Source organism: Lichenostomus cassidix, chromosome 9 (assembly GCF_008360975.1).
Source record: "Lichenostomus cassidix isolate B80296 chromosome 9, HeHo_3.0, whole genome shotgun sequence".
NCBI classification, from domain to species: Eukaryota; Metazoa; Chordata; class Aves; order Passeriformes; family Meliphagidae; genus Lichenostomus; species Lichenostomus cassidix.
In genome coordinates, this window is record NC_139490.1 from 100,001 (window position 1) to 125,238 (window position 25,238).

General features: G+C 39.6%; 1 protein-coding gene and 1 long non-coding RNA gene across 3 annotated transcripts; both read right to left on the reverse strand.

The window, feature by feature from the left end:
* Nucleotides 1–1,119: 1,119 nt before the first annotated feature.
* Nucleotides 1,120–6,209, reverse strand: TM4SF1 (transmembrane 4 L six family member 1). Its single transcript, XM_085068808.1, has 5 exons — nucleotides 5,955–6,209; nucleotides 4,313–4,402; nucleotides 4,075–4,223; nucleotides 2,585–2,765; nucleotides 1,120–1,659 (listed from the first exon to the last, which is right to left on the reverse strand). The coding sequence occupies exons 1-5, from the start codon at nucleotides 6,129–6,131 to the stop codon at nucleotides 1,645–1,647; spliced, it is 612 nt and encodes a 203-aa protein (XP_084924934.1). The 5' UTR covers nucleotides 6,132–6,209; the 3' UTR covers nucleotides 1,120–1,644.
* Nucleotides 6,210–9,417: 3,208 nt separating this feature from the next.
* LOC146432986 (uncharacterized) lies at nucleotides 9,418–24,733 on the reverse strand. 2 transcript variants are annotated; one of them, XR_014853957.1, is made up of 4 exons: nucleotides 24,482–24,733; nucleotides 11,241–11,493; nucleotides 10,196–10,258; nucleotides 9,418–10,089 (listed from the first exon to the last, which is right to left on the reverse strand). It is a non-coding gene; the product is annotated as an uncharacterized LOC146432986 (long non-coding RNA). The 2 variants fall into 2 exon arrangements; XR_014853956.1 differs by having other exon boundaries at nucleotides 11,200–11,493.
* Between the last annotated feature and the right edge of the window lie 505 nt (nucleotides 24,734–25,238).

Here is a 25,238-nt window from a genome sequence, read left to right on the forward strand (position 1 = left end):
TAGACACTACAAAGAAATGGCATTAAAGTCCCTCAAGTACTTCTACATATTTAAGCATGAATAAATGCTATTGCAAAATTTAGGTATCCTGAGATTCTAAACACAAACTCTTTTTATCCATGAGTTGTTTTGCTGGCATAGATATATGTGGACAATTTTGTTTTCATAGTTAACTTCTTTTTTTCAGGTATGTTTTTGTACAGGGCAGATTTGACTGTGCAGACAGCCTGAGATACACTTCAAATTACTGGCTACCTTTAAAGACCACCCTCCTAGTTACAAATAGCCTAAGGATGCACTGACACCTGTGGGAATTGATTTTCCTGCCATGAATAGAAACTAACTTGCTGGTTTTCAGAGACAATATGAACAGCTAAATTCCAAAATTGAGCCTCATTTTTTGAAATAAAGAGCTTATCACATTTTGGTTTTCACTTGAAAAATGGCATCACCAGCAGCAATGCTGCCATGCTGACTTTGCCAGCAATGCTGTTGGCAGCACGTTATTCAGATTAACTTATGGTGTAACGTTCACTCTAATGTGCTGCAAGCAGAACTTCAGACGTTCTTTTACAGGATCTTACAATAATGCCTTCTGGCTGATAATGGGGGAATCAGGTATTTCAGATTAATCTGGTTTTGCTGACCTGAATTTGAACTGTATTCCTTGAACACTGTGAGGCCTGAGGGTCTGCTAAGTGAGGTAAGAAACAGGAGTCAGGCCCACATCCTGTTTTATCTCAGGCCTGTTACGGAGCAGTCAGGAGGTGATTGCCCTTGGGAGTGCAAGAGGGGCTTAGAGCTGTGCAGGGACCCCCTCAGCTCCCTGGGGTGGCAACTGCCAGCCCTGACCCAAGACTAAGACTGCACATGTACAGCTGTATCTGTCCCAGAGCTGTTGTTGAATCCTTATTGATGAACAACCACCTGATTCAGTTAAATGAGCCAAACCAAGCAGGGAAGCAGTTCCCGCTCTGGCAGAGCCTGCTGGAGAGGAAAAACAGGTTATAACCTGACTGCATTAAATCCATGTTCTCATGCCACCACTGCCGTTTACCCCAAGACAAGGCAAGCAGTGTTTCAGCATGGGCAGGGAAGAAATCACTGACACCTGCTGGGTATTTTTAATACAAATCTTTATTTGTGAAATACAGGGGAAGATCAGAAAAATCCTGAAACGCCCTCAATCATCCACATTTTACTACTGCTTTGGTTTTGGTTCAGCTGACCAAAATCCAGTATTCATTTTTATCCAGGCCAGATTAGATTTAGTTTATGTTCATTCCAAGATCAGAATGAAAGAGGAACTTTATTGGGAAAGCAGGACAAAGTTCAGAGCTGTTGTGTCAGTAGAAAGAGAAAAATAAATAAAGATACTTTAGTGATGTGTTCAGGCAGTTGCCTGTACCAAGATGAAATGAACCAAAGAAATGCAGGATACATTTTGCCTTTAGGTTCAGGCAGGTTAGTGGAAAACCTGAATATGGCTCCAACAACAAAGGCTGTCCCCAAGTCAGTTAAATTCACAGCAACAGCACAGTTTGACAACAATGTGTATTTCAGTATGTATGGAATGTCTAAAAAAATCCACAGAATACTCATTACAGCACACACATGCACTGATGTCAATGCATGGCCAGGTTTCTAGCAAACATATGTCTGCGGGGGAAAACAAAAAGAAAGAAACATATTAGTGGAAAGAATGCTAATATTGTATCCAAGTGAAAATGCAAAAATTAACTTAACCACATTTAGACAACCATAGCATGGCTCTTCTAAACGGCAGTTAGAGCAAGGAAGACAGGAGGAAGTAAACAGTAATAGCTTTGAAAGAGCCCCAGCACTCAATAATGCCAACTAAAAATGTGAAACACATGCTTATCTGTAGTGTGTGATATAAATTATATCTGGTTCATAATTGAAGCCATGGTAACTCCAAAACTAGAACTATGATACAGATTTTGGAATATGTCCAAACTATTTAACAGGGCTTTAAAGAAATTTTGAGAAAATTCCCCTTCCTCACTCAAAAAAACCCCAAAAAACCATCCTTCAAAAACCCTCCAGATCTGTCTTCAGATTTTGTTAGCTATGTGCAATTTAATTCCTTCTCTTATCTTACTTTTACTAAGCAAGGCCAGGATGCTGCAGTTTTCATTACACGCAGCATTTTGTCACTAGTTTATGAGGTGCTGTGGACAAAACACAAGGCTAACACAATATAGTTAGGACAAGCACTACACTATGCAACAATGGTTTAGGCAAAGACCACAACCACCAGGAGATCTGTATCTCAATTATATCACCTATATAGTGCTGATGATCACATCTGTCATTGGACAGACAAAAGCCCTCTAGCTCCCAGCTCTCATGCAGATTAATGTCACTGTGACAGCTGAAAGCATGTGGTCAAACACTACATGAAAACAGTAATCACAACAGGGCTATAAAAACAATTGTACAGGGAATTGTTGCTTGAGAATACCTAAAAAAATAACTGCTGAGTAAGACATCGCAGTAGCATCAGTAGCAATACAGTTTCACGTTCATGTGAAAAGCATGGGTGTATCTACAAATGACTTACCTCCTCATGACTGCAGCACAGCCCACACAGTCCTCCAAGAATGCCATTGATTATCTGTATGAAGCACAGAATGAATTCTAATCCTCCCAAAACAAGGAGGATGGAAAAGAGGGTGACGTTCCACTGCACAATGTTTTGAGGTTCTTGACATTCAGACCACTTGTTGTACTCAAACAAATACCTATACACAGCAATTAAAAGCATATTAACATTGTGTCAGAGTGGGATACTTATCATATACTAGAACAAAATTATGTCTAATGTGTAACTGCACTGAGTATATTCACTCTAAGTGGGAATAGAAAAAGCAATGGTTTACGCCATGCAGTTTGTTTGCTTTAGGATCATGTTGAAATATCAAACACACATTTTTGCTAAGTACTAATTTCTTTAAAAAAATAATCTAAGCTGTAAAGGCAGAATCTCCTACTGTTGATTAAAGTGAGGCACAAACTCAGAAAAGCTGAAAGAGCAAAGCTATTTCTCAAAACAACCACAGAGCTTTGCAGGACAGGGCCTTTTTTCTAAAGATAGCAGTCACTGATCTGAGGCAAATGGGTGTTTGCTGCTGTCTTTGGGCCCTCACATGCTTACTTGGATGAGCCAAACACAGAAAAAATTTGGAGGGTTACTGCAGTATTTCAGCTGTTACTGTTCACTCACATCTTGAGAACATTGGTACTTGCCATCAGCAAGGACTTTACCTAGTACTTCCACACTCAGTCATGGTCCGGAGGAGGAAGAAGGAGAAATGACCCCTCTTGGGAGAGATACAACTGAAATGTAAAATTCAAACTCTACTGCAAAGAGATTTATGTGGCTTCTTAGTATTCAAACTGCCTCCAGTCTGGCATCAGCCATAAGCTGTTGCTGGATACAACCTTGAGGTTGCCAGATAATCAAGCACTTTAAAAGCATGCTATGATATAAACCACATCAGGATTCATGTGCACTAGTGGGGAATAGCACACTGAAACTTTTCTGCAGGAGAACCCTAATTAGGGATAATTAGGAACTTCTTGCCCTCTCCACCCTGCAGTGTATAAAGATTCTTATAAACCTTCTCGTTTCATTTATGAGGTTGTATGCCATTGTCACTAATGTGGGCACTGGGCCACTTTATGCTGATGCAAAGTAGCTTCAGAAGCAAGCCTGACAAAACAGACTCCTAAATAAATGATAAGACAAATTTCTTAACAGCCACTATTCCTAGTTTGTATATCCCTCAAAGTCCTAAAACTTTATACTTTGTTAGAGATATTCATGGATATGAACAGCATATGATATATAGATTTAATTACCTACATATATTTCTTTTGCACTGTAGCAGTGAGGGCAACTGGTGCCATTTGTTAAGCCCTTAGTAAGTGGGAAGGATAAAGTTATGAATATGTCTTGATATGGTTGCTGGATTATTGCTGAAAGGTACTGGAATAAAGCCCATGTGTACATGGGGGAAGATATAATATCCTCATGAACAGACAACTTACCCTCCAGAGGAGTCAGTGAAAGGATAGATCCAGTTTCTCTCTAGGTGGGTAAAACAATATGGTCCTTGAGACAGGCCCAGTGCAGAAATGGTTATACAGTATCCAGAGCCAAGGATCCCAACAAAGGCTGCCAGAACTGAGGACAGCATCTGCACAGCACACATAAACATGAACTTTCAGCACAGCCATCTCCTTATCTTTGGGGTTACCTGGGATTGGGATGTACAGGCTCACTTACCGCACAGCTCTTTCCATAGCCCTCATGGCCAAAGCAGCCACAGCAGTCATCATTTTGAAGCCCAATGAACACTGCAGCTGGAATGAGCACCTGGGTATGGAGCAAACAAACCACACTGTTCCTTTTGGTTACACAGGGAGGACAGATAAAACATAGTCCTCAAATGGCATTTATTTATGTTGTTTCTTGGTGGTCAGCCTGTACAGGTGATTCAGCTTAACTCCTATTTAACACTAGGCATCTCGCTAGTGATGTCACCAACCCCAGGACAGGTACATTTCTATTGCCACTTTTTGTATACACAGCACTTAAGCACAGAAAGAGACTGTTGAGGTATTGCTACATTTGAAATATTTCAGCTTTAAAAGTTTTTGTTCACATTAAAGGCTGTATCTTGCAAATAAAATGCTTTGCAATAACAGGCATTAACTTTATTCCAATAAGGACCACAAGATATTTTTTTTTTAAAAAACAGCTACTGTCAATATGCTAGTTACTTAAGAGCAATCACCACTGCCTGTGTGACAAACCAGTCTGACTGGAGTAGAAAGTCTAGGAATATTTTGTTCAATTCAGACAAACATCTCATTACAGACATGTACATTTTTCCGAGATTTTGCAACCAGTTACCAGTGACAGAAACACCAAGTAACAAAACAGAAGCTATCTGTGAGAAACATAAACCATCCATACTGTAGTGCATTTAGCATAAAATCAAGAATGAGCAGAGCTGATTAAAAAGAGAATCCTCCCACAAGCAATAATAGCACTTAACAGTGTCCACTTATAAAGATTACACCCAAGAGTACCCTGGAAAACCATAAAGAAAGAATAGAGAGTTATTTGCAAACTACACAGACTTACCTAACAAGAAACTAGAATAAGAACTGCCCTGTTGGACAGACACATACTTGTCAGCCCTTACTCAAACCTGTTGCTGAGCCCCAATACTTCATGTCCAGAAGAGGTTGTACAAGTGTGCTGCAGGAGTAGTTCCACTGATTTCACTTGTATCATTCTGTGTGTAAAGCCCAGTCTTTGTAAATCCCACTCTAAGTCCCACTGGGGCTGTAACACAGCTGTAAACACCTCACACTACACAAAGTGCTTTATCATGCAATTGTCACTCAATTCTTCATCCTTAGCTGTTATTAGAATGCAAAGCTTTGACAACTACCACTCAATTCCTCTGAATAAATAGCTAAGGCAGAGAAATAACTCTCAACATGTCAGATAATAGAAAGGAAGGAATTGTATCTAAATGCTAGTTGTTTAGGGACGTTTAAAAGGAGAATGGTTCAATAATATAACAAAAGTTTAAGATTTAACCCATTGTGCAAACTGCGACCTGCTAAGAGGCTTGGTTTCACTTTTGTGTTTGGATTCTGTGCCCTAGACCCTATGATTTTTTCAGCTTTAAAGTGCCATAATGTCTTAGATAAGATAAACAATAGTAGCTAATAATAACTCTGGGATAATATAGCTTTTTTTTTTTTTTTTTTTTTTTTTTTTTTTTAAATACAGCTCCAGAGATTCCTGTTGACAAGATACATGATGAATAAATTCAGGTAACCAATAGAGAAAGAGCAGTACCAAGTACCTCTAAAATAAACTTGAAGGAAGACACTATATTATTACTTACCAGAAAGCCTCCACCTAGAATGCCATGAAGGCATTCGACGTATTTGCTGAGGTGATGCTCTGAAGCAAATCTTGTTTCGCCATTGGGAAAATAAAGTAAAGTGTTTGCCACAATGCAGAGGAAGGCAAGAATGAGCAACTTATAACCAACACATCTAGCACACCTTCCAAAACACATATTCTCTGCTTTACAAATTTTCTTTCAACTAGTCCAATCCAACCTATCTCACACCTGCCCACACCTAAAAGAAGATCAGCAGGTATTCTTACTTGCTTAAATACCAGGGGTTGCTTAGCTACCTGGATGACGTTTACAACCCTTCCTAACCACCATTCCCAATTGCAGAGTGAGAGAGCAGGGATGGCAGAATGCCACCACCCTTTTAAAATGCAATAATTGTAGATGAACCAAACACAATGAAGGAAACATTGAATACTGGATGATTTCACTCTAATACATGATGCTTGGAATAATCACTGGTGAACATGATTAGGTGTGAACCATAGGCTTAAACCACAACAAAAGTTCTGTTAGGAATTGAAGGAAATGTATTTTGTTTTCTTTGTTAGAAGCAGCTTTGAATTTTAGGTTTATAGACTGATTCAGAACAACCTGAAGCCAGGGAAAGACTTGGCTGACTTCAACAGTACTGAGTCATAGTTTTGGATATAAACTGAATAAGGTTTACAGCAATGAGGAGTATGTAGAGCAACCTCTCACTTTGCTATCCTGTTGATGGACCAAGAGAAAAACCTCACGAGGAGGTTGGAAAACAAATAAAATGAACAAGTAGGCTTCTTAGGAGTGTCCTTGTTCTTGCCATTAAGGCAAACTGAATTTAGATTAAAAGTCATTTAGTAAATGTGGTAGTAACAGCTAAACCAAGCAAACACTGGTGGAAAATACTGCTTTAAAAAAACAGGATTATAAAAGAGAGTCCTTGGCCTGAAATACCATGTATAGAAACACACACAAAAAGAAAAATGCCAAGAAAGAAACGGATTGTATCCAAGGTTTCCAAATGGTGTTACCTGTACCAATTCCATAGTAAATGGAGATACAAAGTGACCTACAAAAATTAACATCTAGCCTTTTCTCTTTCCCCTCATGCAAATTTTGCTAAAATAGCCCAAAGCTTTCTGGCTCACACACAGCTCAACACAGAGGTGTGAGATGCCATGCCTGCTGCCATCACATGACAGGAGGTAAGTAAAATGCACAGGTCCAGACTAGATCCAGGAGGTGCTGCTGCTGCCATCATCACAGTACAATGTTATTCTCATTGCAAAACCAGAAGCTAGACAAACAGTGTTTGGGAATGTAACAGCATATTAGAAGACTACGATAAGACTTTTAAAAAATTACTCATTCAGGTCTCTTTTTTTGAAGGTGGAGTAGGGTGTGTTTAATAATTAAATAAGACAGCAAACACAAGACCAAGTCAGATCTATTGTATGCTTGCAAGAGATGTGAGCAACACTTAAGCTGAGAAGGAGTGTGCAAAAAGAAAAGGTGGGGGGTGAAGTGGGAGGAGAGAGCAGTCTAGTGCAGCTGTGGCTTTGTGATGTAACTTCTCCGGGTATTGTAGCTGCTGACCTTGGAGACTTCCTTCATTATGAGAAATATCCTCCAATTGTAGAAACACAGACTGGCCATTATTGTGTGCTTCACCTCTAATGACTAAACCAACTATAAATATTTTCCTGCAAGTTTCCTCTGCAACAGCAAAGTGCCACAAAAAAAGGACACTACACTAATATACTTTGATAATTCTGGAAACACCCATGTAACTCTACTGAAGAGGAAGTCAAGGAGGGCAGGATATCTGCAAATTAAGTGCTGAATTGGTCAAACAGACCCAGGCCCATCACACCAGTCAGCACGCTGTCAATAACAGGGTCTGTTTCCCCAGCTTGGCACTGGGCAGTTTACTACATTTGAACCTGCTGTGTGTGTACAATTTAAGGCTCCAGAGCAATGAGATATCACAGAGCCCTCTTTCCATTGCTGTCCAGCACACTGTCAGGACAGCCTGGCTGCTCTTCCCTTAATGGAAAAGAGATTTCTATAGCTCAGCTATGCTGAGTTCCCAGTATTAATCTTGTTAATCCTCCCCAAACTCAATGGTTTTTTCGTTCACTGTTTTAGTACCAGAACAGGTTCTCATTGCTTATACTTAGATAAAGGACAAAACATCTGCATTAGTGTTTTCTGAGCAAATAAGCAAGCTGCTGACTTAAAGATGCCAGAAAGATGGAAAGATGTTGCTCTACTGAAAAACATGTTTCTTCCAATAGTTTCTTCTAACGTTCCAAATAGTCTGTCTTACTGTTTTATCCTTAGCCACAATTTGCTAAAAGATACAATAGTGATCAAGAGACACAGATGAAACAGACATATGACAAATGTCTTCCAGTGACCTTGAAAACAGTGCAAAGAAAGAAAGAAAGAAAAAGAAAGAAAACCAACATTGTATTTGAAGCAAATACAATTTTTTTACATTAAAAGACCTGGTCAGGTGTGAATCAAGGGGGCTTCACTAACACCACTGCCATTTGGACACCCTATGCTACAGCTTCTACCAGAAAGTCTCAATATAACTTTTCTTGCAGAATTTGTGGTCCTACCCACCATAAGAAAAGGGTTAATGGAGGAAAGCGCCTCTCATGGAAGCACTGGCAGGATGTGGTAACTATGTGGCATCTGCAGGTGAGACACAGCATGGGAAATAATAGCATGGGCTGCACCCATGCACAATTTGTTTGGAAAGAATGGGCAACAAAACATGTATTTACACACGTTATGAATTCCCGCTTGTATTCTCTTGTAAGCTGTTATCATTTGTTATTTCACTGTTTAATAGGTTGCTGCTCATGGAGGCCAATACTAGCTTAGAAAACTGCTGGGAACATACTGGGAATATGCAGTCACCTGTTGGCTAAACTAAGGGCAGGCTCTTGGCCAGCTGTGCAGACAGAGCTCCTGGTGACTTCAGAAGGGGTCTAACTCCCTTTGACCCATCTGTACTGCCATCCATTTTCCAATGTCCAAGTGATGTATTGCCCACGTTTTCCAACCACCACCCACAAAAACACTGTGCTGAAGCTGTAACTGTCCTCACAACCTCTCAAGTACATGTTGGTTGACAAACTCGACCTGGACAGTCACAAGAGGAAACTGCTCATCATGAAGTCCTTGGTGTCTGTGGTCTCCCAGGCACAGACAGAAGAAAGTCTCCAGATCACTTTTATTAATTACATCACAACTCTTCAGATGAACTAATGAGCTACTTACAAGCAACTACCCATTGCCGTAAGACCGATTGTTCCTAACACAGCTATAACACACATGCACATGCTTGCTTGCAATCTCTGCCACCACTTTGAGATAGAAAACTGATCTGAACCACAGAAGTCAGCTTGGAGTGAGCACTTGCATTTCTATGTAACAACACACATTGACATATAGAGAGACCATTTAATCTATTAGTAATAATGCTGACCTGAGAAGGAGTCAGCAATGATGCAACAAAAGTAGTTTTCCCATTTAACCAACCAGTTTGGAGACTCAAAAGCTTACAATCAGGGCAGAGCTACCACTAAATGAGTGTACAGAAATTCCTCTCTTTAAAGAAGAACCCATAAACCTTACTTAAGAACAACTATTATTGACCCTAGACTTGCAATCAAATAAACCACTTCAAAAACTGTTTTCTGGTGACATACAAAAACCATGCTGTGGCCTACATTCATTAATTCTTGCAACGATGTTATTATGATAAAAGTAGGACATGGGACAAACAAATTCTTTTTCTATTTCTGCAACAGACAACTTTTCTTGCAAAAGGGTCAATGTTTCCCTTGGACTGTATTATTTAAACACAAGTTTGCATTTTAGATTTCTAGTCTCTCCTTAAAAGTGTGATGTTCTTGCAAAAGTTAAACAAGCATGAGGCATTACCATCACTGTACTATAAGCATTCTCTCTTCTACACTGTGTGTTTGTAAGAGCTGTATGGATCAGAAAACTAGCATTAGCTTAGCATACAATGTTTGCATAGCATAGCACAGCACAGCACAGCACGAGGAACAGATGGTCGTCTGACTCGCAGCGTGTCACTGATGTCTCCCCTCCCCTGAAACAACCACAAAAACCAGACATTAAAAACATGGAACCAAAACCAGTGTCATACCTTTAGTATAACATATACTTTTGTGTTACAAAAGTCAGTCATTAATTACCTTCATTTTTCTCATAAAGTGATTCTGTCAGTCGTGAACCTTGAATCCAGCAAAAAATTAGATCTGTAAGATCAAAAAACAGGAAAGAAAACATAAAATCATTAAATTTATTGCCTGTTTTGTTTCATACATTGCTCATGCAGTCTTGCCTCTGGAATTAGTAATTAGTAAGTTCATGCCAATTAAATGTTTTAAATTATTCTTGCAGAACAATCCCACAACAGCTGCTTGGCTGGGAGCAACCTACGTATTGATTCCATAGCAGCAGGATGGGAAATGAATGTTTAAATTTAATGTGTCTTTCACATTAGCATAACTGATATTGCAGCATGTTGTCTTTACTTGCGTACCTTTCAGCATCAGTAGTAGTCGAATCAGACATCACAATCAGAAAAGCAAATCAGGCATGACCACAAGACTCTTGAAAGATTATTTCCTAAACTGCAATCCTACCCTTCCATCAACCTTTGCTATCATCATTTAAATTCGAGTTCTGAAATCCATTTAACATTATACACTCAGTGCACCAAATCTTTGCTACCAGATGGTCCTTAAAATGGCTGTTAATCATAAAGCCAACTATTTCACCATCATGTTCCTCCAACTATTTCCTGATGTTCCTCCAAGAGGAACATCAAGACCTCAAAAATGCTACACAAAGGTACCACACATTTTTAGTAGGACAGAATTTTTAGGAAAACCCCCAAAACTTTATTAAAAAAATACTAAAAATCCCAAAAATAACCACTTAAAAACAACAATTAAATAATAAATTATTAAATAATAAATCTTTAATAAATTATTAAAGAACAAATCAGTCCACAGAAGATCCTTTTTCATGTAAGCAACATTTAAAGGAGAAAAGCAGAAGAAAATAACATTTCATGCTGATTATACTTAAATGAATTCATAGTCTTTTTTTAAGGTAACATACTGGAACAACACAACTGAGACCATATTCTCTGTAAATCTACAAAACCTGTGTCTGCCACTAAATACAGCACCTTACTGCAGCTGCTCCTTTCGTAAGGTCTTTCAAAGTCACAGACACTGTGCCATTCCAATGAACTGCAATGGGCCTGGAGGATGGGGAAAGACAGCAGTGCTCCGTCACACAGCCACCTCCTCTGGCGTCAGATCCTGCCCATGGGACTTTCTGCCAGCGCTCCGAAGTGCCCCGAGAATTCCACCAGCTCCCTCTAGTGATGATCAGGCTGCGGCCAAATAGGTTCTGCTGGGTCCACTCATGGGCCCCTGCCTCCAGTGACCTCTGGCTCTCAAGTCTTCCACAACAGCACCTGAAATACCATCTTCAGGTGAGAGGCGTCTGCCTTTGGTGGAAAACAACAATGCTCAGTAACAGCTCCTGGCAGCACAGCAGCCAGGCAAAAGGCACTCTCAACAAGAAGTGGAACTGAACTAAGGCATCATGCCCACCAAATCAAACCTTGAGGCTTTGACAGGACAGGATTTGGTTCAGGTGCCAGTTCCAGAAAAGAGTTCTTCCAAGGACAGACTTATAAATGGTAAATTAAAAAATGAAATAAACCAACTTTCTTCTTTTACAGATATTCACAGCAGAAAAGTAGTCCTGCTCTGTGCCCTCCATAAGCATACAGACAAAGGAAACGAAACAAACTGGAAGTGTCCACTAAAGGTGAGGAGAATAAAAAACCTCAAAAAATCCAAACACCACAGCCCTTCCCCAGTGTCTGCGCTGAGTCAGGGGACATTTTCCTCCAAAAAGGCAAGCTCTGTCTTTGAGGAAACTGCAACTATGTAAACCATAGTACTTGCCTGTCCGGCAAAACATCCTTGACTTTTTTGTGTTACTCTCCATTTACTCTCAGGATTTTGATCAATTATGTTCTGCTCTAACATGGACATAGGGCTTCCTAAAGGAGCACTACTTAGAGGCTTACAAAGGGCTCAAGGAAAATTAAAATGTGTCCTGTGGAATCATTACAATTACAAAGCCATTACAGCATTCTGCATAAGCTTTGTGAGTGGGTTGCTGATTAATCCAGCCTATGATTAATGTGCAATGAATATAAAAAGATTATCACGACAGAAATTAGTTTCCATCCAATTTTCCTTACAATTTATTATTATTATTTTAATTATTAAACCCTTATTATCTCAACCCATCTCTCATCTCACTTTTAACCCTCCAACTATCTCCCCATCCCACCAAGGGCAGAATGAGCAAGCAGCTGTGTGGGGCTGAGGTACTGGCTGGGTTAAACCATGACAAGTGTCTACACAGTATGTTGCTAAGTAACATTAACAACAAGGTTCTATTAAAGTTTATCAGTAGTAACCCTGCCTTGATAACACTAGGATCATGAATGAACGAATGAATGAATGTTGCCAAGACAGAATTTGGGTTTTGGTTTTAATTATTTAAGATAATGAAACAGTAATCCAAAAAGCATAAGACATTTCTACTTTTCTGTCAAAATGAAATGAAGACCTAAAATTTACAAGCTCATCTTGCAAGGAACTCAAAGATTTTTCCTTACCATTGTAAATTATATTTACAAAGAGCAAAAAGAAAAGTAATCACCATTGGTTATAGGGTACAGAGTTGTCAGGGCTATATAACCTTGCACTGCTAATGGAGTCACTTTATTTTAATGATGAGGAGCCACAGTACCTTAGAAGTCATGAAAGACACTTCTATCTTTCCTTGCTTTAAAGAAACAAGGCTCAGCTATGGCCACAGCACCACAAGAGTAACTTCAACAACTGCATTTGCATAGTTCTGCATGGAGCTATGGCAAAAGGCTGAACTTAGACTCTGAACTGTAGACAGAAGGCTGATCTGCTGAGGCTAGTAAAGTTGTGAAACACCCTCAACTCCTGGACTTGGCTAACATATAGCTGCTAGTCTGTCCTCTCCTGGAATCCCACATCTGCTCTGCAGAATGAGAAAACAGGTAGAAGAGGCTGGAACTCCACTTCTGTTCTGCTTTTGCACCTAGAAGGCTTTGTGTGAAACAAAAAGGAGTTCCTTTAGTCAGGCAGAGGTTAAGATTAGGAGGAAACACATATTTTTGAAAAAAAAAAAAGAAAATTAATTATTCTGTCCTATAAGAGCAGTGTAGTTTGGACTCTGATCATCTTTTCGAATAGTCTTTGCACACACTAGAAAGAACATGTTTTATTGGAAAGTACTTCCTCACTTGTGGTCTAAGTCCTTAGCCAGTCCTGTTCCAAAGCCCACACAGTTGCACTTGAGTAGAGACCAGGTCTCAAGGCATTAGCTCAAGAATCCACCACAGTAAAGTAATTCATCTCAGTTCTAATGGCAATATATTTTCAGAGCTAGATCTCCTCCTGCTCAAAATGCAGAAAATAAAACTTAGCACCCATAAAAGTTCTGTCTCAGTTAAAAATTAACTACTATATACCTACAAAACTTACCCCTGTGCTGTGAACTGTCCTACTGAGGATATATTCGTACTGGCAAATGACAAAAATAGGATCCTAATCCATACTCATTTTATTAAAGCAAAGGACTGTAGTAGGCTAGACGTTTCACACTAGTACAGAACTAGAGAAAATTTAAGGAGAGCAATTCCAAATTGGTAGTATAAGCCATAAGGAAGTGGCCTCAAGTTGTGCCAAGGGAGGTCTAGATGAGATATTAGGAAAAATTTCTTAACTAAAAGGTTTGTCCAGAGCTATGATAGAATCCCCATCCCCAGAGGGATTTAAAAGCCGTGTAGACGTAGATTTAGTATGTGGGTTATGGTGGCCTTGGCAGTGCTGGGGGAATTGTTGGACTCAATAGTCCCATACAGCTTTTCCAAACTAAATGATTCCCTAATTCTATGGTTATCTGAAACAATTGAGACACACCAAAGTTTAGATGGACACTTGTCGCTGTTGAGCAGCTAGCAGAGTAATGAATGCATCAGTTCTCAGTGGCAAGAAGGAATGACCTTTATTGTTTTGATTTCATCACATATATAGAGTTCTCAAAAGTCATCCAGATTGGTCAGTCAGAAGCCTTCCCCCAGGCCTGATTGGCCAGGCCTGCACTGCCCAAGTTCTGGGACACTGTTCCAACAACATCCAAACTTTATCTTTATTTATAAAACACAAGAAAATTTCTCATGGGAAAAACCTGTGCTAGCCACAGCCACTTGGAAATTACAGGTGTTATCATATGAAAGACAAAGTACTACATGGAGCCAAAGGCCTCTAATAGCTACATAATGCCTATATCCATAAGACATTTCAGCTTTATCACTAATAACTGTTTATGTTCAAACACAATCCTGCCAATAAATTAAAGTAAACACATCTATCTAAAGTACACAAAACCAAACTAACACAGCCTGGTACTTACACACATGGGAATTTCTGAGTAAGTAATCACTGTGCTCATGGACTTTATTATGTTCCTTTAATAAAGCTGTCATTACACAAAAGATCAAGATTACTTTTAGCTACAAGATCTTACTAAGCATGGACCTCATTGAATTTAACCTGACTGCAAACTCCATCAGCCTCTAATATTTCATTTCTACCCTTCAAACACGCTAATGAAACAAAACCATTAAATAGAAAGATCACAGCCAGCTCACTGGGAACCAGAACCACATGGTGGGTATTTGGAGAGTTTCACTGCAGGGTCCTTCTTCCATGCTCTGTTCCACACACACTGGTGCAGTTCCTTCCATGCTGACCTCTCTGCTGGGGACAGAAGTTTCGGGTCTGGTCATCTGCCACAGAAAGCAGAGGAGCTCTTGGGAGAGCTGCATCCTCTTTGTTTGAAGACAGGCTCCCTCTTCTCCCCTCCAACCAAGGGAGAGAGGTTTGCTGGGATGCTGCTGGTACTGCACGTGCTGCCCCACGTGATGGAAATCAGTTCTGAACAGAACAGCTGCCAAGAGGCATGGACACCTACAGATACAGAGACTTAATAGCTGCAAGCTGTGCCATAGCACCTGCATGCTTCTCTGATCATGCTGACTGAGATCCAAGGTTTAAGCCAACTCTTTCTCATTTTCTACTGTTCTCTGACTGTCCAAGCAAAGTTTTTAATGTTACTGTTAGGCAAGAGGAAAATACCATGCAGTCCTTAGAAAATAATTTTTTATTGAACACTTTCAAACATTTTGCTTAAAATTAGGTTAAGATATCAGTGTACCTCTTCAATTTCTATACTTTTTAGCTGATTTACAATCCACAGATTACTTGTTTCTAATAGATCTCCACTGCTTTACTACTTTAACTATTGTTATTTTCTTCTTTCTAACGACTTTTAATTTTTTTAAGTAGCACATGGGTATACAGGGACTAATGTTAGAAAACCCCCAGGGCTAATGTTATAAAAACAAACAATTCTTGAGCCAAATTATTTAATGGAGACATACTTCAAAGTAAATAGTTGTGAAGGAAGTCTGATAACCATCATATGTTCAGAAGCAGATTAAAATCTCCAATGACAGAATTCCTCCTCATACTACAGCGTATGCAAGGGAAACTATGTCTAAAAGTTAATCAGCTGAGAACACTCCCTAGCATCAGATGTGGGCAGGCTGTTCTTCTAGGTACCCAGCCTTTGTTGCGTCAGACTGAGATTGCATCAGTGAAGCTGAGTTCCACAGCCTCAGCCAGCACATGAAGAGCCCAGCTGTGTTACGAGCCATGTCTGAAAGCAGCAGCAGCAGCAAAGGTGCAGCTGCACTAGATTTACCACACATTGTAACAGGTTCCATGTTACTGCATAGTAAAGAGCAGCAAAGAGCACCGTGTATCCAGACATTATTCACATAAGGTATTCATTTCATCATATTGCTCACAGTATCGTGCAGTAGTTAGCAATGAGAAATTCTGAAAGGTGTAAAGTTGTTTATAAAAATCAGTTAAGTCACACTGGAAATCTTCTTCAAAGTTTATATTGTAGCTTGCAAAACATAATATTTTCAACACAAAATTAAAAATAGTTTCATATGAAGAACATCTCTCCAATGAAATCACACTTTGATTATTAGTAGAAACTATTCGATGTGCAGTTTACTTGAACTGGAGTCTTGCCTTTGACCTGTATCAAGGAATACTTCTTTTGAAGTGCAAGTGACTTAGAATTTTTATGGATTCATTCTTCTGTGTCTGAATCGTGCTTTCAGAGTTGATCAGACTTGAAAAACAAACACATGCCTCTGAAATTTCTTACTGGATATAAAACAAATACCTTTAACTTTGGAACTCTCAAAAATGTTTCGAGTCAAAGCTGTGATTCTTTCTCCATTTCGAGACATTCCCCAAATATTCACACACTATAGGGAGGAAAAAAACCTTTTTCTAACTGCTTTAAACAAAAAAAAAAAAAAAGCATTCTTAGAAATTTATATTAAGACCATCATAGAGTGAATGTATTTCTTCACAATATACACTCCCAAAAACAAGGGAGTGCTTTCCCACTTCACTAAATCAATCTTTTAGAGTGAGATATAAGCATTATGAACTAACACAGTGCTCTTCAGCAGTGACCCAATTTGCCCAATCTAATGTAAGAAAGTCCTAATACTGTCATTATTGCTACATGAGGGGAAATCTTGTTCCTTCACAAAGAATAAGTTTCGCTTGCAGATGAGTTATAGAAGGGTGGTTTTCATACCGCACTTAAAATGTGCTTACATGTAACACTCAAAACAGTTTATGAGAAATAGGTACAGTTATGAGAAGCTCTTTTTTTGCCTTCAGCACATGATCTCTAAACTATCTGTCAAAGAAAAAAGCCTGGAGTGCCAGTCTGCTTGCTTGCAAGAGGACATCAGTAGAAGCAAGGCGCCCCGTAAATCCTGTCAAATATACTCGCACCTCAACTTTTGCTTTGTGGGAAAACCATTACCCTAGTCCTGAGCTCTGGGACACAACTCCCGAGGCTGCTGCTGCTCTGCTGTAGCTGAGTGCCTCTCAAAACTTTTTGCTACTTGAGGTGGCACATAAGAAGGCAGCAAAGCCAGCATGACCTGCCTATTGGTAAGGCATTTGACATAAAGATGTGGTTTAGTAAATCCTCAGGCTGAGGAAGACCTGAAACTTCCCTTATGTTGTGGAGGCATTTTAATGATCTGTTGTTAAGAGCTGGGCGCCCCAACTTTTTCTACATCTGTACTCCAAAAGCAGTGATATTTGCTCCACTTTTAGAATGTGCCCTTGCCCACTGACTTGCCACAGCCTCCAAAATCCACCTCTTTCCTTTGACAGGATCAAGGCATGACCCACTCCTCCTGGCCAGCAATGTACTCAAGCAGCTAAATCCATCCCAATGGAAGGAATTCCCTCTTCCTGCCACAAGGCTCTGGCACAGACATCCCCATACCTGCTGGAAATTAGTGTCAGTTCCAAGGTGCCTTTGCAGGTCTCACTATAAACCATGTCAAGACAGATCAAGCACTTTCCATTTCCTCTTCCAGCATACATCATCCTGACATCGAGCTAACCCAAATTATCTTGCTAAATCTACAAAAATCTTGTGAAATTTTATGTCTGCTTTCAAAGATGCTATGTATCTGGATGTTTTGGTTTTAGTACTGCTCAGCACAAGTGTGTTCCTGCTTCGAAAAGAAGTAATTTACTTGCCCAACAGGTACCCCATTACGTTTAAGAGTCTGTCCTCAGTTGCTCAACTTGGACACAACTCCCATGGATGTAATTAAAATGTTTCCTCGAGTAAGGGCTACATGCATGGGTGCGGATGTAGCCAGGTATTTCAAAATAGTCTCTCTGAGTCATGCTTTGGACTTCTGCTTCCTTCTAAAAATACCTTTTACTAGGCAATGGGTGTGCCACTGAATGAATGACTAAGAACTTTTTCCTGCAAGCCCTGGATTAGATGGAATGCTCACCCTTGGTGTTACAGGATACTGTGTCTAAGAGGCAGGTGTGCAGAGCATGCTGACCCGCCTGTTGAGACAATGCAAGTCTTAACTTCTAATAAAAGCCCTCCCCTTTTCCTATATATTTTGCAATCCAACTGTCATAATATAGCCTCACTATAAAACAGAACTGCACAAGTTTTCAGAAATATGAGAAATATTAGGAAGTATAAGTAGGCAAAACTCAAATATTTAATCAGAAATAAATATCTAATAAAAAATTAAAAATGCAATTCTACTTTTCTACACCTAGTATTTACTAGGCATAGCTGGGCATTCATTTATATCTACACCTTTTGAGTAGAAGCATTCCAACTGAAAAATAACTTGGGAACAAACTCTCTGTGTATCATGTGCCCTAGAATATTATGTAGAGCTAAACATACGTCTTTATTTTTTGTGGGGTTTTTCAGTTGCTCTTACTACATTGTAACAACTGCTGTGCATGTAGCAGAAATGCCTGTTTTCAGAGATAACAATTGGAACAGTCAAAAAAGCAGAGATCACTTTTTATAAAATCTTTGCCTTAGAACTCCCATTTTTGTTACTTTTTAAAGACTAACAAAAGTTCTGAAAACACCTGTCTCCACATCATTACAGACATGACCTCAATGCACCACCACTAAGGAAGTATCATTTCTATGGTCTACCAGCAGTATTAAGAAGATCTCTTGTTTTCAAGTAGAACATGTGGAAATAACCACTGAGTGCAGACCATCAAGACCAGCAGCAGATTTCTCATAATTTGAATCTAAAAAGCATAGTGCATTTCTAGTGACTGCTTCCAGCATAACATGGCTGAGCAAGCATGGAAATTCCTCAGTGATTTCCACAGGCTCCACAAGGGACAAGTCAGAGCAGATACATCTGTCATCTGTCAAGTCAAAGCTTCGGACAGAACGTCACCACCTTAGCTTGTCCCAAAGAGTATCAGGCAAAAAGGGCAGTGTTTTTAGAGAGGAAACAGAATGGTCCTGTGTGAGCAGCACAGCACAGGGACTGCACAGAAACAGTGAAGGAACACAGAGCCAGGCTAAGCACCAAGAAGTTACTAACACCACTAACTGCACAGGAAGATCTCTGCATGAGGGCTACATGTGTTTCTTGGAAAAACATACAACTTGTTTGTTCATGCTGAATTGTAGTTCATGCTGAAAGGTGGTCACAGTTCACACAACAAACCCCAACTAGATTTCAGCTAGTGTATAGCAATTTTCAGCATCTTGAAATTTAGGTCACTTACTCTGTTGCCTAAGGTAAAAATCAGAAATAGAAAAACTCATGCCCCTCAGTGACTTCCATTTAAAGACAGACAAAAAACTAAGAAAAGCATGCTATTAAAAACCAGGAATTTTGACAAAATCAAAGTGCATATGTGCTGTGTCTGGGAGCAACTGGTTCTACCTCTGAGCATAAATGTGGCTCTGAAACAGTCGCTCAGCCAAAGCTTCTCCTGCTCTGGAATACTAGAGAAATGGCAATTTTATCCCATGCAAAAGAACATATAAAAGGGCTTAGTGCAGCACATTCCAAAGATGTTGTCATGTTCACAGGATGAGCTCAACACTGTAATTAAAGAGACTAATTAGTAATTAGTAAGTCAGTAAAACAGCAGAATACAAAGATGAAGCTAGAAATAAAGACCTCATTGTATTAGGATGACAGTTCATGTAGCAAGTCAGGTAGTTTTGAGCTAGTATTGATACGTATATTGTAAGAGTATGCAATACCTTTACTCAAAAAGGCAAGGGTGTGACAACAGCTGAAGCCCTTGCACAAGATCATACAGAAACAACCATCAGAGGAGCCAAGGAGAAACCCATCAGGCCACTTAAGTGCAACCTGGAGTAGTACTATGACCCATACTGGTGATGATCTAAAAGAACTTACTTTGCTACAACCAGCTTTAAGGTATACTAAGGCTTTGAAACATAGTCACCATTAAAAAAAAAAATTAATCCCCACTCCAGAAAGGCAGTATTATTCCCAGCTTGTCGATGTTGTCAGAATTAGCTACCAACAGGTTGACCAACATACAGCAATATCACACAGTTGAACTTGAAAAGAAACACTATTAAAACAGACCCTTAGTACCACATATGTAAGCCCATTATTGGTTCCTAAAATCACCCTAAATCGTTAGAAGTCCAAGATGGAAAACTGAAACAGAGAGATACCTCAAAAAGAGTTTAATCAAACAATTTGCACTTAATCTACCCTGGGACTTCTCTTGTCAATAACAGCTGGATGTAACCCAGCCCACCAGTGCAGCCCCCAAACAGTAAACACCCCTTATCCTTCTGAGAGCTTGTTCACACTCATTTCAAAGGAGATGAAATCTATTAAGTACAGCAGCATCCTCCTGATGAAGCATCCTGTAAATCAGGCCCGATTCAGACCACCTGAAAAGAAAAGCTGCAGCCAGTATTGCCTTGCTTTGTTTTGAACTCACAGAGACTAAGTGAATCTGATTGGAAAAAGTTGTTTTCATGGAAATAGCCATCCATAAAAATTCAATGTTATTAACTACTTACTAATGCCACTGCAAAGACAGGCTCAATACCACAACAGTTCTCTTTATAGATGCAATTAAACACTTGACTGAAACTGATCTAACTGAGCACTGTTGCTGGAGATTCAGTCCCATTCTCTACTTACAGCTGTTTACTTCTGTTTCTTTCCTAATATTGCTCCTAGCATTCCTGTGGTCCTACTTGGACTGGATCAGAGAACTGATGAGGATGAAAGCTAGTCCAGTGGTGGAAATTACAAACCAGTGAACAAACCACTTATGTTCAGCCAGATCAGCCCCTCAGTCTGCAAAGAGCAATGGTACTGCTGCTAAGGAGCCAGCACCATGCCTGATCCCCCTGGTGCTGGTGGAAGCTTAGGTGCACACCAGCTGTGCTCCTGACCATTACAAGGAGTCTGAGCTCTGCTGCCCAGGCCACTGGCAGGAGCCCTGCAGTCTAGGGCAGCCAAGGTGCTCCTCACTACTGAAAATGCAATTTCTGTCCTCTCTGTGAAGTACCAAAAATGCAACGAAGGGAGCAGGGGAAGAAATTGGAGAGGCTGAACTAATTACCAGAGAGGATAAGTCTGTATATTGTCATGGTATTTTTTTATGGTGTGTTTCTGCATCACGAAGGCACCTGCTATAATATTCCTTGTATCAGTGTGTCTCGCTTGCAGAGAGGTGATGGTGCCATGCACGAGGACATGGAAGATGACCAAGAGATAGCTGATGAGGCAGAGCCATGGCCAGTGGGAAGTGGCAGCAGAAGGCAGCACATCTCAGGGGTGTAATTTATCTCTGGCACTGGTGAGAGAAGGAGATGGTGGAAAAGACAGCTTAAGGGACAGAGAAGAAAACCAGGAAACATGAACACTAAGGTCTGCCACAGTCCCTTTTTCTCAGGCCAGCTTCAAAAGGCTCAGCATATTTTTCACAATGAGATACAGATTACTAACTAGAATTATATATATATTTAAATCTAATTTATTTCTAAGTTTTTGCTAATCACTGTAAGACTAGAATTAGGCCCTTGGAATCTGAATGTTTGCACTGTTAGGATCCATCACAGCCCTTACACAAAAACAAACACAGCAGAAGCACTGTACCTTTGAGATCATACAGCACACTTCATCCCAGATCCCTGGTATTAATGTAGGAGATGCATTATCTCTCAAAACAATATGGGAGTGTTCTGAAAGGAACAGGGTACAGCCTGGTACCATACCATTAAATATTAACACAACTGATAACTAATCTACTCAAGGTGTGTCAACTCTGACCTGGCTTTTAACCATTTACAAAAAAAAAAAAAAGCTTAATAAAGCAAGACTAAGCACATAAAGGGTAGTAAAACATGATACATTATAGGTGTGTGAGAAAATATATATGAGAAAAAGATCAAAATTTTATTTTGCTGTTTAAAAAAATGAAAAGAAAAAATTTTGTAATCAGTCCTGAGCTTGCAGTTCTTACTGTTTCACATAACACAGTGTTTTGCATTCAGACTGGATTACTTCCATGCCATCAGTAAACAAAATAAACCACTAATCCATACATGATATATCCCCAAAATAAACTGCATTCTCGTAAATCTCTCTCTAGGTTTTCCAACTGCATGGTACCCAACATCAAATTTTAAGTAGAAACAGAAGCAAGAGTGCTTTTTACAGAATAGATTAATAGATACCAGGCTCTAACAAACTGCTAAACACAATGAAGAAGAAAAAAGCAAAGCAAAGCAAAGCAAAGCAAGAAAATAAGAGAAAAGAAAGAGAGAGAGAAAGAGAGAGAGAGAAAGAAAGGGAAGAAAGGGAAGAAAGGGAAGAAAGGGAGGAAGGAAGGGAGGAAGGGAGGAAGGAAGGGAGGGAGGAAGGGAGGGAGGAAGGGAGGAAGGAAGGAAGGAAGGAAGGAAGGAAGGAAGGAAGGAAGGAAGGAAGGAAGGAAGGAAGGAAGGAAGGAAGGAAGGAAGGAAGGAAAGGAAGGAAGGAAGGAAGGAAGGAAGGAAGGAAGGAAGGAAGGAAGGAAGGAAGGAAGGAAGGAAGGAAGGAAGGAAGGAAGGAAGGAAGGAAGGAAGGAAGGAAGGAAGGAAGGAAGGAAGGAAAAAGAAAGAAAGAAAGAAAGAAAGAAAGAAAGAAAGAAAGAAAGAAAGAAAGAAAGAAAGAAAGAAAGAAAGAAAGAAAGAAAGAAAGAAAGAAAGAAAAGAAAAAGAAAGAAAGCATTGTATTATGTTTCCTGCAGCTGAGATCCTATATGTGCTTTTAGCCTGGATGAACCTGCATTATAAACAGGCTCACTCTCAGTTACCTGTTTAGTTTTGCTGACATTTGCTTCTCAGCAACTTGTAACACTACATTCCCTACACAACAATCTGTTCATGATACAGAAATTTATTGTAGTTGCCTACTTATGACTGCACAGAAAAGGCTATCTTCCACTCAGTTCAGCCTTACTGACACAAAGTTGTCCATGAAGCAGAAAGAGCTGCCACGGAAATAAAACCAATTTAACAGAGGCTGCTGAAAACTCCCCATTAATTAACCTATTATGGTAAAGCAATTCTTCCTCTCAATAAGTGTAGTTGGCATTATTTCAATGACACGATAAGAAAAATACACCTGCTCTTCTCCTCTGTATATTTTCTGCTTTAAGGAGAAATGCATCAGCAGACAGTCTTCCACCACTGTTGTATAATTCATGGTAGAGTTTAAACTGAAACGGTGAAAGGGAATTCATTATTTGTGACACTTTGAGAACACAAGTGCAGGTCCAACTATAAAACAGAATATAACTTATTCCTGATAATGAAGTTTTTTACTTGTTTTGAAACAAAAAGTTCTGATTTAAAATACAGGTTTAAAATTTGTTTTCTCTTCTGAAATCAAGACTGTCAAATTCTGTTGGAAAAATATATCATGCCTGTCTTCAATCACTATGTTGACAAAATGAAATGGTCCATGTAAATCTCAGAAAATAAAAGAAACTTTAGAGTATAATAAAAGACACATCTGTGAAGTAGTTAACGCATTCCAACTCTGTGTATGACATACAACACCTAAAAACCACATGGACTTTCAATGTGGGAGTAACAGTTAATAGAGTTTATGCTGGGACAAATTTTGTCTGCAAAAAAAAATAGGAAGGTGTAATTAAATGGAGAGCTATAATATATTTTTGTTTAGTAACAACTCAGCAACAGAGCCCTGTCTAAGAAGATACTGCATAGTGACAATGACAAGAATTATGCTGTGAGGATTGACAGGGCACGCCGAGAGGCAAGATTTCCATTGCTAAGGTCCATCTGAAGTTTAGTGCAGATACTGTAACCAGCAGTATAGTTCTACTCCTAACCTGGCAAATTTGATAGCAACTAATCCATAATCACCAGGCACAACCAATTTCTAATACAAAATAGTTGCCTTAGACCATCTGGATGTCTATTTACAGAGCAACCACTTTGTTGCTGTAACTTATGTAGATTTCATGATGGCAAAGTGATGTAGTAGAGGGTGAGAGAGTAAGGTGGAAAATGCAACCCCACTCCTGTGGATGCTCCAGACACAGGAACAGAGCAAGCTTCTTAAAGCTGCAACAGCACAGAAAGAACTGAAGGGGGAAAGAGGTTGGGAGAAGGTGTAGAAGTTGTCCCGTCCTCCCTCCAAAACTCTAGCTAAGAAATCCAAACTAACAAAACAGCACTAGTAGTCTGGTAACAGGAACAGCATGTCATGTCCTTGATCTGTGGGCTTTTCTTTGGATAGTGGGGTTGTCAGTAAACAGCATATAATTCACAAAAGCCCCAAGCTTTTCCACATTTTCAACTGGCTCATAAAAAGAACACAAACTTCCATAAAATTCGTTGGAAAATAGACTTACTATTGCATGATCTGTCTCAGTTTTTAATTTGATTATTCACTGAGAAATCCATTAACTACTACAACAGTGCAAAGGCAAATTGCTCAGCCTTAGACCCCACCACCACAGGGGCTAGTGAATAAATCCTCTGTAGGCAAGGCCACAAACATGTAGTCTCACATTGCCCTCCACGAGCCACTGGAGTCTATCACTGACAACAGGAATACAAGATCTCCAAGGTCAAACCACCAGCAACTTGAGCACACTGGGTAAAATAACACCATCTATATTGTGGATAAAGAAGGATTTGGATAAGAGAATTCCTCATTTCTTCTCCAGCAAGGTTTCCCACAGAAGTTTGTAACCATGGATACATCCAAGGTATGCAACTAGATTCTTAATGTATTAACTAAAAATTAAATGTTTTATTTATTTTGGAAAAACAACGAAAAACTCACAGCTGTGAATTCTAGGCATTCCACAGCTAAAAAACCAACCAGCTACTTCCTTTAGAACATCTTGATTCTTGCTGTCAGAGGAGATCAGCACAGAAGAAAATACTATTCAGTCATGAAAATCCCTTTTTGTAATAGAATAACAGCATGAGGATAATGAAGAAAACAACTGACGAGGAACTAAATTGTAAACATGGACTATGACCCCACTCTTAACAAACCTCCTGGTGAAATCAGCATGGGAGGTGGACCTGCCAGCTGGAAGCATGTTTGTAGTTATGAGTAAAATAAACGAGAGGCATTAAACATCCCATTCTACCACC

Bases quoted from the DNA above. Each gene is read 5' to 3' on its own strand.
- TM4SF1 (XM_085068808.1), bottom strand. From the start codon at position 6,131: ATGTGTTTTGGAAGGTGTGCTAGATGTGTTGGTTATAAGTTGCTCATT. The intron at 4,224-4,312 runs GTAAGTGAGCCT...TGTGCTGTGCAG, and splicing joins GCTATGGAAAGAGCTGTGCG to ATGCTGTCCTCAGTTCTGGC. The intron at 2,766-4,074 runs GTAAGTTGTCTG...TGCTGTGTATAG, and splicing joins TTCACTGACTCCTCTGGAGG to GTATTTGTTTGAGTACAACA.